Here is a 17,080-nt window from a genome sequence, read left to right as displayed (position 1 = left end):
TGGTTGGGGTTGGGAGGGCTCAGATAGCCTGCTTTTGCTCTGTGGCTAATTGGTGCTCCCTCCGGTCGCTATGAAGCCTAGGTATCTGGCCCCTTGCTGGTAAATCTGTGTCTTTCTCTTGGATGCCTTGTAGCCAGCCCTCCGAAGCAGATGAAGGAGGTCCTTGAGAAGCGAGTTGCTTGAATCGGGCCCTGGCTCAGTTCTATGATTTCTTCGAACTTCAACAATACCTGATTCCACAACCACTGGGACTTTTCCTGGGGCGGGGTGGAGGGAGGGGTGAGGATGTACCTCCCTGCTCACTGGACATCCACAGAAAGTACTCTGTGTAGAAACTAGCAAGGAAAACTGCAGACTACGGTTTGCCTGGATAGTCCTACTTTATTGTTGGCTACATCAGCACAAAGAAAGGCGGTGGGCGGCTGGCATGCACCAGGGGTTGTGAATGTCCTAGGCAGGAGGCGCTTGCATGTGTCCGGGACGGTGTGTGCCCCGGCCAGGGGCACGGCACGCTTGGGCATGCTCACTGCAGCGCCAACACCAGCGTCAGGCTCGGGTGACACAGCCGGCATGCATTCTCCTAAGGGGGGACCATGGCAGAGGGGAGGCTGAGCGAATGCCACAGGGCACTAAAGGGAAAAGTCAGGGCCACAGGGAAAGATGTTGGCCAGGAAGCTGTTGGGGAAGGCGAAGAGCTTGATATTTATAAAATGATTGTTTAAAGGCAAGAACCAAGTCCTCCAATAAGTTGTGCAGGGAGCTGAGGACAGAGGGCATTGAAAGGGGGCAGTTAGAAGGCGTGAGTTTGGGGTAACAGCTTCTGTAGGGGTCCGACAGCTTCTAGAGCGTGTGGCAGGGGCCTGGGACGAGCTGTGATGATTTTCACAAGGAAAGACCTATTCGAAGTTGGGAAAAACAACGCCCTCTTAGGGGGAACGGAGGATGGCCTGACCTCAACCTCAAATCACGTTCTTCTTGACTCAGGATGGACCAAAAGCCTTTGGCATCAGGGCTTGGCCCTTTTTAAAGTTTTATACCCGTGATGTTATTTGATGCCCCTGGGGAACTTGGAAAAGAGAGTGCAAGACACAGAGAGATGGACAGAGAGACGGGGAGACTTTCTGCAAGAGACAGGGTACCCGAGGAAGGACACAGAGTCCCAGCATGAAGGGAGTTGTTGTTCTTTTAACGGAGAGGCTTTGGCGGAGCCCCTTGGACCCACAGCTCTGTCTTCTTCCCAGGGCCCACCAGCAGACCGGGCCTGGCAGAGTTTCTCTAGGGGGCATCCACCAGCTTGCAGGGTGCTGCCACGCGCAGGGCTGTGCCCACAGCCTGCCCGAGCCCAAGGCCATCTGGCCACGCAGACAGCGGCGGTGTTGAGTTTAAGAGGCGAGTCCCTGGGTGGGCGGGCAGGAGGCTTGGACACCCAGCTTCTGTTTTCCTTCTTCTACCTAGAAGAGGGAACAGGGAGGAGGAGGGAGTGGGGAGGGGACAGAAGAGGAGAGGGCCAGGCAAGGGGATTCTCCTGATGGAGCGTTGGCGGGGAGGGGCGGAGAGACGGCAGTCGCGGGGGGGGGGGATTATTTCTTGCTAGGAGCGGATGGATGACTTCCTGGAAGAGGGGGCAACGAGGTCTTCTGTGTGTGCTGCGTGTCCATTTCTTCATGTGTTTGGAGTGGGAGTCCGGGGGGGGGCTGCCGAACACAGGAGCAGGCCGCTCTCCTGGCAAGTGGGGGTGTGTTTGGCGGGATAGTGGGATCCTGGATGTCCCCATTTTTGCCCGATTGTGTGTGCTCCCGGTGTGAGAGTCTACTGACAGCTGAGAGGACACGTAGAGGGGACACAGGGCCCAGGCAGGGGTGTGTGTGTGTGTGTGTGTTCAAGGCCAGGAGGGTAGCAAAACAGCCTCAAATGGTGAAGACCTTTGTTAACTCACCCACACTGCGTGGTTAATAAACAGACCTGCTCTTTATAAGCATCTCTGCATCCCAGCCCTCCTGTTCCATACTAGGGACCAGAGGGGGGCTGCGTCAGGAGCTGGAAGAGGAGCAGAAGGAGGAGGAGGAAGGGGACAGAGAGGAAGAGGAGAAGGGAGGAGGAGAGGGGTGGAGGAGGAGGAGGAGAAGGGGAAGGTCTTTGGCAGCCATGCCCAAGATGGGGGGACCCCAAAGTCAGGCTCGAGAAGGGCAGCGAGGGCTGGGAGGGGGGCATAGGGGAGAGACCAGAGAGCGGAGAGCGGCTGGGGCGGGCGGGGGGCGCACAGAGCGGGGGACCAGGGCTCGGTCCTAATCGCTCGACACGTGGTTCTCATTCTGTAGCTGGTGCCAGCGCTCGATCTTCTTGTCCTTGTTTTTCAGACACTCGTACCAGTGTTTCAAGCGCTCTCCCTTGGCTGAGATCCCCAGCTGGCAGCCTCCTGGGGCATGGGAGGGAGAGAGGAGCAGAAGGTCAGAATGAAGGTTGTCCGTCCTAGGCCCAAAAGTGGTACCATGGGCCTCTGTGCCTCAAGAACTTGCCATGGCTCCCAAGTACAGCACCAAGGCATAACTTTGGTGTCTAGCTGGTCAGGCATTCCTGCATATCACCATTGTGCTCATGGAAACCCGCCCCCTTGCTTCTCTAGCACCCGTTACCCACCACCCCCTTCATTTTCCTGCTCAGCCCTTACCCTGTCCAGAGTCTCTGCCAGCCCTGTTTTCAATCACTTCTCTTCCTTTGCATTTGCAAGGAAGACAGGATAATAAAACCTTCACCCTGGACTTGCGAACAAATGGAGGGAATTCCTTTGCACCACTTTTCCGCAGAGACCCCACTCTGCTAGGGTGGAGTCGTTCTATGCAGGCTCAGGGGTCAGCAGATAAGCCCGCTGGGGCAGCGCTGTCACAGAAAGGCAACTCGGAAAGGGACTAGAGCCAGGGTCACAGGCTCCAACTCAGGGCTGGGACGGCGGCGGGGTTGCAGAAAGACCAGGGCTGAGCCTGACCCTCTGTATCCCTGCAAGGCCTCCTCTTCCGGGGAAGATGGCAGGGGTCTCCTCCGGAGCTGGGAGCACTCACCGATGTAATCGTTGGACTTGCCGATGTCGTAGTCCCAGACGGAGATGTCCAGTGACTTCTTCGCCAGGTCACTGTGCTTGATGTCGTAGAAAAACTCCTAGGTGCGGCAGAGGAAGAGTGAGTGCGGATGCCTTCACCCCTCCCTGAGCAGGTCATGGACTGAGGGGCGCCCTGCAGCCTCCATCCCAGGCTCAAGGATCTTCATCAAACACGCGGCATAGCAAACCCCCGCAACCTTGCAGGGAAGGCTGTTTGGGTTAGGGAGGCTGCAGGGGCTTTCCACCTGACCTCGTCCTGCTTGGATTCCCAGAAGGTGATGACTGAGACCTTGTCCTTCCTTCCTGGGCTTTGGAAGGGCTTCGCCTATCTTATGTTTAGAGGGTAAAAATGGTCAAAGCAAACGGAGTGCTTTTGCTCCTAAACAATCTGATTTTTTTTTTTTAAAAATTTCTCCCTAAATATAAAACTTACTCATACCCATTGTTAAAATAAGCAAACTGGGTATGGTGGCACATGCTTGTAATCCCAGCACTTGGGAGGCAGAGGCAGGAGGATCACCGTAAGTTTGAAGCCAGCTGGGGATGCATATCGAGACCCTGTCTCAAAAAACAAAACCAAACTACAAAACGAGGGAGGAAAAAAAAAAAAAAGACTTGTAATCCAACTACCCAAGAATAGGCACTGTCAGTATCTTCCCATGTGTGTTCATGCTGATCCATGTTTTTAAAATATGAAACAATACTGAATATATTGTGTTATAGCTTCCTTGGCCCACTCTATAGCCTATGGCAAACCCAACAGCTATTCACAAATATTTTACTAATAGTTTTCTTTATCGCCACTTTCATGACTGCACTTAATGACTGTCTGGCTACACCATAGCGTAAATGAGGGGTGGCAAACCTTTCAGAGCTTTCAATAACAAACAGCCGGCTGCAGCATGCCTGCTGTAGGTCTGCCACCACTGGCCTAAACCCTCGCAGTGGAGTGCTCAGGCTGTTTTCGAGGCTATCCTTGCAGGGAAGTCTTTGTGGGCGCCCATGATGATTTATTTAGGATGATTTCTAGGAAGTGAACTTCTGAGCTTGTACCACTGTAAGAGGGAGAGTAGCGAGTATATTGTGATGCCATTTGCGAACAGTAAGAAAACAGGTCAAGCGTATATTTACACTGTATATATAAGGTCTGATCAGAAAATATGATTCCTGTTTAAATTTACAAAGTGATTACAGTAGAAGATATATTGCCACGAGTCCCTCTCAGAATACTTCTCCTCACTTTGAACACACTTATCCCAGCATTCTTGCCACCTTCTGAAGCAGCTCTGGAAGTCCTCTTTCGTGAGGGTCTTTAGTTGCACTGTTGTGGCTGCCCGGATGTCCCCAATCAATTCAAAATGTTTACCTTCAATGGTCGTTTGGACTTTAGGGCAGAGCCAGCAGCTGCAAACTGGCAGATCCGGTGGATAGAGATGCACTGACGTGTTTTCCCGAGCCTGCCTTGGTGTTGGATAGTGCTGAGTAGCAGTATTCACCAGAGTTTTGATCACATTTCAGAAAGACACAAAAAGGACTCTAAGAACTGCTTCAGAACGTGGCAAGAACAATAGGAAAAGTACGTTTGAAGCAAGGGGGAAGACCGAGGGGGATTCACAGCATGTGTGTTTTCCTATAATAAACATTTTAAACGCAAACATTCGCTGTATACTACAATCACACCTCATATATAAAAAAGTCTCAGAAACAAATTATATCTTTACTTTAGAAGAAAATAAGTAGGTGCGGGAGGCTGGAGGGAGAGGGGATTTTGATGGAATGACTATTTGTACTTTTGAATTTTAAAATACTCGACTATGTTCCCTATTCCCCAAACAGGTGGAATTTTAAGGATTTTGCAGTTTTTGAAGGACTTTAACACACTTCCCTTTGGGGGCGGGGCCAGCATGCCTTCTGCCCAGGAATGTGTGCGTTTCTCTGCGTGCTCACCAACACTGAGTAGCCACATTTCAAGACATTTTGGGGCCAGTATGTTAGAAGATACAGGGTTTCGTGTTGATATTTGGTCCACATTTGCTTGTTTGTTGGTACCAGGAATCAAACTCAGGCCTTCACACGTGACAGGCAGGTGCAGCACCAGTGAACTATATTCCAGGCCGTTTGGTGTTGATATTTGGGATTTGGGTTTGAGATTATTTTCGTGTGTACGGTGTTGGGGATTGAACTGAGGGCCTTCAGAGTTATATCCCCAGAGGTTTTTATTTTTTATTTTGAGACAGGGTCTCATTAACTTCCCCAGGCTGGAACCTGAGATCCTCCTATGTTAGTGTATGTGCTGCTGAAGATCCTCCTGCCTCAGCCTCCCAGAGTGCTGAATGGATATTTTTTTTTCCTGAATGGGTATCTTATTTTGTGACTTGATGAGATTCCAGGGGAGGGCAAGACAGTGGGCAATGGCTCCTTATTCGAAATCTCTGAGTCCAGTGGCCGGTGGAAGAGCCGAGCTAGCAGGTCAGGGATCACCCTGGGCTCTGTTTACACAGCACAGTCCTCCCCACCTTGTGACATAAGACAACAGCAACCAGTAGTAGCTGACTCTGACCCAACACGAATCTCGGGAACAGGGCAGGGAGGAAGAATACAGGGCTGGGCAGCCGGGCTGGCACACAGCTGGGAACCCGGACTAAAGCCTGCTCTGGGTGAGGCTAGGGGCTGGGCTTCAGGCTCTGAAGTGGTGTCTCCCAGGACGCCGCTTGGGGCTTCTCTGTATTTTAGGTTTGATTAGAGCTCATCTGCTCTTCCACTCTCCCCTTCAGCCCATCCTCCGTTAATCTGCCAGGTGGTTCTGGAGCCCTGGTGTCTCACAGGCCCAGCAGATAATTGCAACCCAGGTGCAGCATAAGACAGGAGTGATGATGCAGTGTCTGGGAACGCAGGGGAAGCATATTTGTAGGAGGTAATGCTTTGTGTTTTGAGGAATGAGTAGGAGTTTGTTAGGGAGGGAAAGTATGGTTTCAAGAGCAGCAGGAACTGAGGAATCTGCATGGAGTTCTGGGTGACTGGAGGGTATGGGAGACAGAGCAGGGTTGAGGGGAGACTGAAGGGGCTCTGCTGTCAGTGCCCAGTAGCTTCAGTGGGCCTTCGTGCCCTGGGCGGACATGGGGAGAGGAACGCACCAAGCCTACTTCTCTTCTCACCTCTGAGTTCACAGAGCAGTAGTGTGGGTGAAGGCATCAGAGCCCATTTAAATCACTCTCCCTCCAACCGCCCCTTCCTTCTTGTGAATTCCTAACCTTAGGGCTTTTGCCGAGGCTTGGTTTCCTCTGGTGACAAGGAACTCATTCCCTCTCCTTAATTCAAGCAGATCTGTGCCCCAAAGCTCTTTCGATGTGATCCGCGTGATTCTAGCAGCGACGTGTTCCTCTCTCGTGCACAAGAATTACTGTAGAGTGTGAGTGGGGGCGGGGTGGCCCTTACCTCATTAAATTCAGGGTTCAAGGTTTTCTTTTTAATTTGAGTCTTGTGTTTGGCTTTCTTTCCCATGTCCGGTTTCAGCCAGCTGCAAGAAGACAGGAGAGGCTTTACGCACAGACTTTACTGAAGGAGGACAGCCCTGCCATGGCCCCAAAGGCCCCTCTCAGCCTCAGGGTGACAGCAGAGGAGCAAACCAGAAAGCAAAGCAATACTGACAATGACCAATGCGCCTCAGGGCGCCAACCTGGCACCAAGCACCTTGGGCAGGCCACTCCCCTTGCATACACAGAAACTGAGGGGCCCGAGACAGGCCTTGGGTCACACTGCTGGGGATGGCACTGAGCTACTGTGCTGGCATTGTGTGCTCTTCACCACCACTTTGTCCCAAAGGACCAAACCGAGAGCCGTGGCTGGTGGTAGAACTCAGGGCAGAGTTTAAAATCCTCATTTAGCTTTTTGCCCTGTGTGACTGGGTCCCTGCTTCATCCCAGCCAAATCTTATGCCAGCTTCCTCTCTCTGTCCCGTATTCACTTGCCTGTCTGTCTCGGGACCTTTGCACACACCATTTCCTTGATCTCTAAGGCTCTTTCCCCAGACCTGGCACATAGCAGGTGCTCAATCAATGTTTTCTGGGTGGAAACACATCCTCCAGGGATGGAGTTTGAAAAGAGACAAAGGTGCTTTCCCCAATGCATCTCTTGCATATCTCAGCCTCTCTTGGTTACTCACTCTACTTTACAAAGGAGGATGCTGAGGCCCAGGGAGGTTAAACCATAAGCCCAGTGTCACACAGCTAGAGAATACTAGAGGCTATCAGAGCAATCAGGATCCAGAGCCCATGTCCTTAACCATATCCATGAAAATACACATTTTGCTGCCACAGGGCAAGGCCGAATTCTACTTTAAAATTTCTGGCACTGGGCACAGTTTAACTGTTTTATACAGGCTGGGCATCTCCAATCCAAAAATCCAAAATCCGGAATGCTCTAAACTCAGAAGCTTTTAGAAATCTGAGCATTCACACCTGACCTCGTGTGATGGGGGCAGCCAGAACATGGGTACGCTAAAAATACTGTATGCACTTACCTCGGGTTATGATAGGTGTGCATGTAACCTAAATGAATTTGTGCTTAGACTTGGGTACTGCCCCAACATATCTCATTTTTGAGATGTAAGTATTCCCAACCCCTAAAAAGTACAAAATCGGAGACACTTCTAGCCCAGAGCATCATGGGTATCAAGTACGCTCACAGTGTATGAGGCCTCCTCTGAGCCCTGCGCCCCCTCTTGGAGATAAATGGAACTGCAATCTCCACTTCCCGGAGGAGGACACTGAGCAAGAGGATGATTCACGTGCTCGGATCTGTCTTTTATGCCCCAGGATCAAGGGCCTCGAATGACCCCCAAGTCTCAGGGTCTTTCCTCGGAGCACTTAAAGTTGGAGCATTTGTGGGGTTCTGAACTGCCCCAGGGAATGCAGCTGACATCTGAGGGCTCCAGAGGGTTGCCATGACCACGCCACTTGCCCCCAAGAAGGACTGAATCACAAAGCTTCCCCTGTGGCAGGTGCCACACTGCCAAAGCCTGAGATGCCAGCCTCCCACTCTAGCACCTGTGCCACTGAGGCTGTACGCAGGCTCGTCCCCCTCCTGGGTCTCAGTGTGCTGTGACTTGGGGGAAGCCCTCTGGCTCTCCAAGGATTGGGACCCTCATGGGCCCTTCGGGGTCCTCAGGCCCTGACTCACAGCTTGACGAAGGGGTCTGAGTAGCCATTGGCGTCCATGGCGGCCAGGTGCACGCAGCGGATGATGCCCACGATGAGGCCTCCTTGCTGAGTGCTGTACATCAGGGACACCAGGATCTTGCCGCGCTCCTCTATGTCGCCAATGCGCTCCACCTGCTGCATTGAGAGGAAAGCACAGGGGCTAGGAGGGCAGGGGCTGGGCTGTGAGTGTGGCGGGCTCGGAGGACCGCTGTGGAGCGCAGCTCGCTCAGGTGGGTCAGCACCACGGACAGCGACAGCGCCCAAGGTTGCGGGGTGGGAGGGTGGGCATCTGACGACTGAGCCCTGACCCCGAGCACACGTGGAACTTGATCCCGAGCCCTGAGTGACCCTGACTCTGACCCGGGACTGAGCCTTGACCTGTTCCAGCCATATCTCAGACTCTGGTTGCAGGTTCCTGTGACCCAAGCAATCTTCTCATCTTCTCACAGGTCCACATGCTGCGGCCACGTGCGAGCCCAGCAGGAGACACGGAGATATGGTTCTGTCTGCCAGGCACACAGCCCGAGGAGCCCGCCCGTGTCCCCAGGGCAGGGGGAGGGTGTCAGCGCTCTCATTTTGTGCAGACCTCAGAAGAACTTCATGCCCGAAGCCAAGGAACTCTCGGGTACCCAGGGTGTCAGAGGGCAGCTGCCCCCTTAGAGGCCTCAAGTGTGGGAAAGACCCCGGGTCCCACTGGGGTGAAAGGCCACTCCCCGCTGACCCCATTGGCAAGCAGGCAGTCAAGAGGGAGAAAGGGACGGGGCCAGGCAGGAAGGGAAGAGACAGACCCCACATGGCTCCGCTTCCCACCCCGGCTCACCTCCTCTTCGTAAAGGGCCATGCCACGGGCCGAGCCGGTGGTCCCTGCACGCTTCATCTTGATGGAGGAAACAGAACGAAGAGGTTGTCTATAGGGTTCCTTGCTCATAGGAAGCCCCAACCCCTCCCGTGTCAGCGCCCAGCGCCTGAGGTGGGGTCTCCGAGCCCCTGCGCCTCTGGTGCTGCCCTCCCGGTTGCAGTTTATACGATGCCAGCCGGCAGCAGGGGAGGCGGGTATGCCGCCCGCTGCTCAGGACAGGGTTCTCTCCCCGTGCCCAGTCTGCAAATGAAGACACCGAGAAGCAGAGTGGGAAAGTGGCTGCCCCAGCATCAGAGCACCCCACATAGGACTCAGATAGCTTTCATCCGCTTGGGCTGAATGGCTCAGGGACTTGGGCTCTGGACCACCGGGTATCTCTGCCCCAGCCCGTGGCCCGAAGGCTCGGAGGAACACAGTTTGCAAACCACTGGTTAAATCCAGCCTCCCCGCTTTACAAATGAGGAAGTCTGGGGTCCACAGAGAGGGGACAGCATTTCTGAGGCCCAGCAGGTCCTTGGTGGGGGAGCAGGTGCTGAGAGGAAGAAAAGGGCAAAGAGCTGAGGATGATTAGCAGCGTCCAAGGGCCGCAGCAGCCCCCACGTCTCCCGCTGTGTCTGTGTCCCAGGCTGGCTACGTCCGTCCAGCAAGCTGGGCAGATCCTGGAGCTGACGGCCTTGGTGGCGGCCTGGCCACCGTCCTGCCAACTGGGCTCATGGAGCAGGGGAGGAAAAGGGTGCTGGGACAGCCGGCTGTACTCCTAGGGCAGCAAGGGATTTATGAGGAGCCCGGCAGGCAGTGCCAACCTTCCCCGCGGTTCCTCTCACAGTGTCCAGTTCCTTTGCATGAGCTGTGAGAGCAGGGCCTGGCGACCAGTCAGTCCGCCCTCAGCGGGCCGCTCTTCCCCTACCCTGGGCCCACACCTCAAACAAGGGCAGGCTGCGTTATCTCAGAAGATGCCATTGCTGCGTCCCCTCCCTCCTCAGTGGGTGTCTCCAGGGGGCCCCTCCGCAGTCTTAGTTTATGAATCTCGGTGTTTACATTTCCTGGTAAACTCTGCGGTGCAGCCCAGTGGGAGAACCTCAGCTCACTCCTTGCTCTTCCTCTAAGGCCAAGTGCCACATCCGAGGGTGACATCAGTTCTCAGACTTTGTACACACAACCACGCTGAAGCATGAGAAGACATTGTCAGGTGGGTCCCACATTATCCCAGCTTACAGAAGAGAAAACTGGGGCTCTGAAAGGTTAAAGAATTTGCCTAAGAGTAGGTTTCAATCTGCAGAGCCAGGATTCAAACCCAGGGCCTCTGGCTGCAAAGGCCACACTCTTAGCCACCAAGCTGTGGACGTCATGATGGACAGGTGGACATGGTAGCATTATTTTCTATAATAATGACTGTGATTTATGCATGCTTATTTCACAGTAGATTCTGTTCTGATGTTTATTAAACACAACCATTTCACAAGTAGGCACTCTTGTGATACCCGTTTTGCAGACAAGAAAACTGAGGCTCAGAGTAGTTCAGTCTCTTGGCTAAAGCTAAGGAGCAGGGAGTGGCAGGGCTGGGTCTGCTCCTTGCTGACTCTGGGAAGTCAAAGGAGAAGGAAGATACAGCCCTGACCTCTTGAGCGGAAATCTTCATTCTCCTGGCCGGCTGCCGCAGCCCTCTGCTCAGGTACCCATGGACCCATCCCCACTGCAGACCCTGAAATCCCAAGGACTGAGGCACTCACCGGGATCACCCGCTCCAGACAGATATTGAAATTCTTCCTCTGGTTTGGTTTCAGTTTCTTAAGCGAGAATCTCGTTTCACCGATGAACTCGTTATGGCCAAATTTGTCCTCGTCACAGACGGAGATCCTGCCAGGGACATAAGGAGTGGGCAGAGAAAGGGCAACAAATACTGAACTCCTACTTTGTGCCAGAGCGTCGGCCCGTGCGGGCGAGGAGCGTGGGCTGGGTCTAGGAAGGGCACGGGGCCTATTTAGGGAGCCTGGGCCGGGGGTCGCACTTCTGCTTGGCTGCAGTGTGACCCACCTGCCCCAAAGGGTGCAGACCCCGGGCACTGGGTTAGGAGGCACAGCCTGGCGAGTCTGCGCATGTGCACACACGGGTACGCACTGCGCATGTGCACACAGGTACTCACTTCCTGTCCGGAGGAAGGCGTTCTTGCACTGGGTGGGGGCACTTGGGACCCGCCCCACTCACTAGCTGCCCCCCCCCCCGCCGTCCTGACCTCCAGCTATATGGAGCTATTTTTCCTGTCCGACCTTCACCTTCACCTACATTTGTCCCCCCCCCCGTCCCCCCTTTCCTTCTACTGGAGATTGAGCCCAGGGCCTTTGCATGGAGCTACACCCTCAGCCCTGATTGATTGATTGAGACACAGTCTTGCTAAGCTGCCCAGGCTGGGCTCAAACCTGTGACCCTCCTGCCTCAGTCTCCCAGAGTGCTGGGGCTACAGGTGTGTGCCACCAGGCCTGGTTTTCTCACAGGTGTTTCTAATGAGCGGGTCCCCTCCTGCTCCCTCTCCGCCGCCCGCGGGCACCTGAGGGTCTTCCTCTGCATGTCCTCGTCTGTGATGCCGTGGTACACGAGGGTCTCGTTCCAGATGGGGTTCCGGGTGTTGCGCAGAGTTTTCGTCCGGAGCTTGTTGGACTAGAGCCCGAGAGGGGTCAGTCAGACTCGACTCCCCAGGAGCTCCCTGCAGCCCCGTCCTCTGAGCCGCTTTGAGGTGGGCTGCGGCTTTCCCATTGGTAGTGTCCAGCGCCCCAGTCGGCCACAAATGCGTGTTCAAGGGCCTGGGACCTCCAGGACAATGGCCGCAGACCAATGGATCCGCGGCCGACACTGGCCCCTGCTGGAACCCTCCACTCAGATAAAGAAGCAGAGATGTCTGCCCTTGACCCAGGGAGGAGAAATGAGTCTCCCATTTCCAGGGAGAAGATCTTGGGGCATCGTCCCCGTGTTAATTAACACAAGGCCATAATCATGCCGGAAGAGCACACCTCCACATCCAGCCCAGAGGTGCGCTGAAAACCCTGGGGTGGGGGGCAGCCTGAGCTCTGCAGGGGCCTCCTTTCTAGGAGCGATGAGGAGGGGCTGGAGGTCAGGGTGGCTGGGAGAGAAGCGGGGCGCACTGGGAGCCCCTGCAGGCCTGGGAGCCGCTGAGGGCTCCCTTCCAGGCAGCTCTGGGGACCCGGGTTTCAGGCTGGAGGGAGGAGTAGAGCCCCTGACCACCTTCGGCCTCAGCCATAGGAGGGCTTTGTCACCGGGTCAGAGTCGAGGGCACGGGCCAGATGGGCTATTTTAGGCTCAGGGCTGAGAACCCCGGTGCGGGCCAGGCTTGCAGAGCTGCCGGCCATATGGTACCTTGCTGGCTCCTGGCAGGAGGTGCAGCTTGACGTAGGGATCGGCCAGGCCGTTAGAGTCCATGGGCTTCAGTCCCTGCAAGAAAAGCCGACCGGGGCCTGAGAGGCTCGGGCCTCTGCTGTTGTAGGCAAGAGCACAGCCCCGGTGTCTGTCCCACCTGGTGGTCCTCCCTGCACTCCTCCTCTTCCAAAGAGAGAGGAGGGAGACACAGTACTGGAGAGAGTGCTAGGCTCAGGCAGTCAGGACCTAGAGACGTGCTGCTACCAAACAAGCTGTGTGACCTTAGGAAGGAATCTTAACCTCTCTGAGCTTCTGTTTCTTCACCTATGAAATGGGAATGAGAATAGGACTTTCCTTGTGGAGTGGCGAGCTTAGATGCAATTTTGCCAGGAACAGAGTAAGCACCCCATCAAGGCTGCATTATTCTGCCAGGATGGGAATAGAAAAGAAAGGCAGACAGAAGGAGGATCGGAGAAGGAGGATCAGAGGAGGAGGAGACACCTGAGTTCTGGCCCTGACCTCGCACTCACTCCTGAGACCACAGTTGCCCCCCGCCCCATACAAAGGGGTCAAGGTGCCTCGGGCACTGACCTCAAGGCATTATTTACAGGGTGGTTGCTGAATAGCTCAGCATACGCGCGCAGTGCCTGGTACACAGCAGGCACCCAATATGTGCACGGAGGAAGTGGCACTGGGGGGAGGACAGGCTGCTCTGGGGTCCGCACTGGGACAGATTTGGAGCCAAAGGGGAGCTCCTAGGTCTGACAGCAGGGAGCCGGCCTGGGCAGAGCCAGGGTCTGGCTCCCGGGAGGTGGCCACAGACAGGTGCAACCTCTCTGGAACTGTCCCCGGAGGAAGTCCCGCCACAGAGACGTCAGCTATGCCTTGTGACCACCCTGCGCCCGTCACCAGCGCTGCCACAGACAGGCTGCAGCGGGAGACAGCCCCGGAACTGTCCTCACCCCAGTGTCCTCACCCACCTTGGCCTTTATGATGGTGCACTGCAGGGAGCTGTTGTCCTGGTCATAGAGAAGGCTGAATTCCAGGGCACCCAGAGTGGCTGAAGGGGTAAGACAGGAACCAAGAGGACATTTGTTTAGTCATTCAACAAACTCTTATGACATACCCAGTCAGACTAGGCAAGGAGAATACAGAAGACGAGAACACTCCATCCTGGCAGACCCTCCTCTTTAGCGCCTCTGTGCATGTGCGATCGGTTGGTTATCTATGCGCTTGCTCGGTGGATGGCTTCCTGTCTGGCTACACTGAGGCCCGTGGGGGCAAGGGCTGGGCTGTCTGCTGACTCTGCCCCTGCTGTGCACCAGTCAGGACACACTTGGATGTGTCCTTACTTGCTGAGGGAACAAATGCTCTCCCTCTACATCCTCACATAGCTAACAGCTTCTTACCATCCACATCTCTGCCTAAACCTCACCTGCTCAGAAAAGCCCTCCCCGTCACTGCCTCTAATGCAGCTGCCCTCAGGTCACTCAGTATATTTCTTCTCCTTTAGGAGCTCTTGTCTTGATCTGAAATGGAGTCAATGTCAGTGGTCTCTCTCTACCAGAATACTAGTGCCAGTATATCAGCCAGCTCATCTGCCATCTTTTGCTGTTAGGGACTTCCTCCGGGGACAGTTCCAGAGAGGTTGCACCTGTCTGTGGCCACCTCCCGGGAGCCACACGGCATCCAAGTATCTGGGACCGTTTGAGGCACTTAGTACATGCTCAGTAAGTTCATCTGCTACAGTGTGGGAGGCGGAGGAAGCTGGAGACAGGTATATTAATATGCATGAGACAGGAATATTAAAAATACAGGCACAAAAATAAATTAATTAAAAAAATCAAAATACAGGCACAAGTGAACAATGGGCCCGGTGCATTTCTGGAGCAGAGACAGCCCTGGCTGAAGAGGCAGGCAGTCTCTCTTGAGACCCACGAGACAGCACAGGAGATGCAGGGGACAGCTGGCACTTCTCCAGTCCCCTCCATTTGTCATGGCGGGGGGACAAGCAGCCGTCCTGGCCTGGGCAAGGGGATTCAATGAGCAGACGCATACAGCAGGCTCAGGAGAGTCCCTGGCATGCGGTGCACATGTCACCACTAGAATCTCAGATGTCTGAGTCACACAACAGCAATTCATCCTGTGCCTGGAGCACTGTGAAAAAATGAAGGCTTAGTGAGACCCCATCTCAATTTTATTTTTCTGAGATAGGGTCTTGCTATGTAGTCCAGGCTGGCCTTGAACTCATAGCGATCCTCCTGCTTCAGCCTCCTGAATGCTGGGATTACAGGCAGCTAAAAATATGACAAAAAAAAAAAAAAAAAAAAAAATAGAATAGAAAAAAAAAAAAAAAAAAAAAAAAAAAAAAAAAAAAAAAAAAGGGACTGGGGATGTAGCTCTGTGCAGAGGCCCTCGGTTCAGTCCCCAGGACTACAAACTAGAAAAGGGATGACAGCATGCAGTCCCTGAAGCACCTTTCGGGCGGTGCCTCAGTTTACCTGCCCCTCAACCAGTGTTCACTTCCTAGTGTGCAGTGAGCCAAGGCCATGCCGCTGTGCCAGGCTTCATCCAGGTCTGTGTGGCTCAGCGTCCCTGCCTGAGCCAGACCCTGGACCACACACTGCATCCTACACTTGCAAGTCCGGTCTCCCTGGCATTCTCCGAGAGGTACACAGTATCCGCTTAATAAATCACCGAGGAGACAGGTGCAGGCAGAAAGGTCTAGTGGCTTACAATCCTGGTCAAACATCACTCTTAGAGCACGCCTGCTGAAACACTTCGGCATGTACATGCCCAGGAGTGCGATCTCGGGGGCACACGAGGGTTCTGTTTACCAAAGAGCTGCAGACTGATCTCGGGGAATGCAGGCAACGCCACCTCATTGAAATCTTTAAGATGATTAAAATGAGCTGGGGATGGTGGTGCACATCTGTAATTCCAGCACTCTAGGAGGCTGAGACAGAAGGATCACAAGTTAGAGCCCAGCCTGGGGAACTTACTGACTTAGTGAGACCTTGTCTCAAAGTATAAAAGGGCTGAGGACATAGCTCAGTGCAAAGGCCCTGGGTTCAATCCCCAGTCCTGCAACAACACCAACAAAAATGATTCAACTGGTAACTCTGACGTCATGTATTTTACTACAGGAGGGACCACACCATGTAGTCCCCATTCTGTACAATGCTGATGCTGCTTTGTGAACACAAGGTTACGTCCACGGCTTTAGCGTGCTGACCGGTCTCGACATACAGGGGCCGGGGTACCCCAGGGGCTGAGGGCCACTTCATTCTGTACGTACTTGCTTCATCTGAGTCGTAGCTGTTGGCCTCCTCCTCCTCCTCCTCCGGGGGCGGCGGGCGGGCTGTGGTGGCAGGTTGGGGGACAGCGGCAGATGCTTGGGAATAGGGTCCCGGGGGTGGCGCTGCTTGTTCCTCCCTGGCTCCCCCTGTCCTCTCCTCCCGGGCTGGGGCACTGGCCCCCAGATAGCCAGGGTCACCTGTAGCCACTTCTGTAGGCACACAGGAGAGGACAAGAAAGAGGCAGCTGAATCCCTGGAGCAACTAGGGAAGCTTGCAAAATGCAACTTCCCTGGCCCCATGCAGAATTAGTGGCCGGCAGCAGAGCCTTGGGGTCCGTGTCCGACAGCCGAGGCAACTGAGATGTTGCCAATACAGCCTTCACTGGGGCTGGTGAGCAGTATAGACTTGAGCCAGACAGCCTGCATTTGAAACTCAGCTGTGCTACCTTGGGAAAGTTAAATAATGTCCCTGAGCCTCAGTTACCCCATCTGTAGAACGGGATTCATGATACCCAAAGGCAATGCAGAAGTTGCATGGGTGATTTTAAATAGTGATCTGATATCTGTAGCAGGAAGCAGTGAGGATGTTGTGGCCATGACGACAGATGATGCAGGGATTGTTGCACACGTTCCTGGCTCCAGGCTGAGGTCCTTCCTGTGTTAATCCTCCCCACACCCCGTGAGGCTGGGCCTCATATCTGTCTCACTTTACAGATAGGGAAACACAGACGGTCAGGCTCAGCAACTGTCCCAGTCACACAGCCAAGCAGCGGAGGAGCAGGGCCTGAGCCAGCCGTCTGCACTCCCGGCCACCTCGGGGTTGGCATTTTCTACGTAGCGTTAGTACAGTTGCGGGGGATTGGGCATCAAGGCTCCCCCTCTGTCCCTGGGAGGTGGTGTCCCAGACCCCCCGGCTGGGAGGAAGCGCACACTCGCCTGCTCTCTGGTCTGGACAGCGTCCCGCGGGCCCAGGAGCCGTTCTGCCGCCCCCTGCCGGCCCTGACGGGCAGAAAGGGACAGTGGACGGTAGGGAGGGCCACGACATGCGGTGCCGGGCCCTCCCCACTCCGGGCATGGGGGTGGACGGGATCCAGGGAGCCGTGCGGAGGTCCCCGGGGCTGCAGGGGCCGTCCCGTAGGGGACTGGGGGTCAGAAGGGCCCGGTTCATGCCGACCCTGGGGGCCCTTCCAGCACTGCGAGTCCTCCGGGGACACTGCAGGTGGGGACCCTGAGTGGAGCACTCTCCCCTCCCTCCGGGGCCA

The 17,080-nt window shown here is 54.8% G+C and overlaps 1 protein-coding gene across 9 annotated transcripts in view; it reads right to left on the bottom strand.

Moving 5' to 3' along the window:
* Positions 1–361: 361 nt before the first annotated feature.
* Rph3a (rabphilin 3A) overlaps positions 362–17,080 on the bottom strand; it is a 122,460-nt gene continuing 105,741 nt past the window's right edge. For all 9 annotated transcript variants that reach the window (XM_013503738.1, XM_005403207.1, XM_005403206.2 and 6 more), the window contains 11 exons: positions 16,755–16,817; positions 15,819–16,028; positions 13,501–13,580; positions 12,521–12,595; positions 11,697–11,806; positions 10,882–11,008; positions 9,113–9,169; positions 8,273–8,427; positions 6,530–6,611; positions 3,057–3,153; positions 362–2,416 (listed from right to left, as the gene is read on the bottom strand). In XM_013503738.1, coding sequence (XP_013359192.1) covers positions 2,286–2,416; positions 3,057–3,153; positions 6,530–6,611; positions 8,273–8,427; positions 9,113–9,169; positions 10,882–11,008; positions 11,697–11,806; positions 12,521–12,595; positions 13,501–13,580; positions 15,819–16,028; positions 16,755–16,817 — 1,187 coding nt within the window. In that variant the 3' untranslated portion in view covers positions 362–2,285. The remainder of the gene's footprint in view (positions 2,417–3,056; positions 3,154–6,529; positions 6,612–8,272; positions 8,428–9,112; positions 9,170–10,881; positions 11,009–11,696; positions 11,807–12,520; positions 12,596–13,500; positions 13,581–15,818; positions 16,029–16,754; positions 16,818–17,080) is intronic.

The sequence above is a fragment of the Chinchilla lanigera genome, unplaced genomic scaffold (genome assembly GCF_000276665.1).
Source record: "Chinchilla lanigera isolate Chin_1 unplaced genomic scaffold, ChiLan1.0 scaffold00081, whole genome shotgun sequence".
Classification (NCBI taxonomy): domain Eukaryota; kingdom Metazoa; phylum Chordata; class Mammalia; order Rodentia; family Chinchillidae; genus Chinchilla; species Chinchilla lanigera.
Note: the sequence above shows the minus strand (reverse complement) of the source record. Positions and strands in the feature narration are given on the sequence as shown.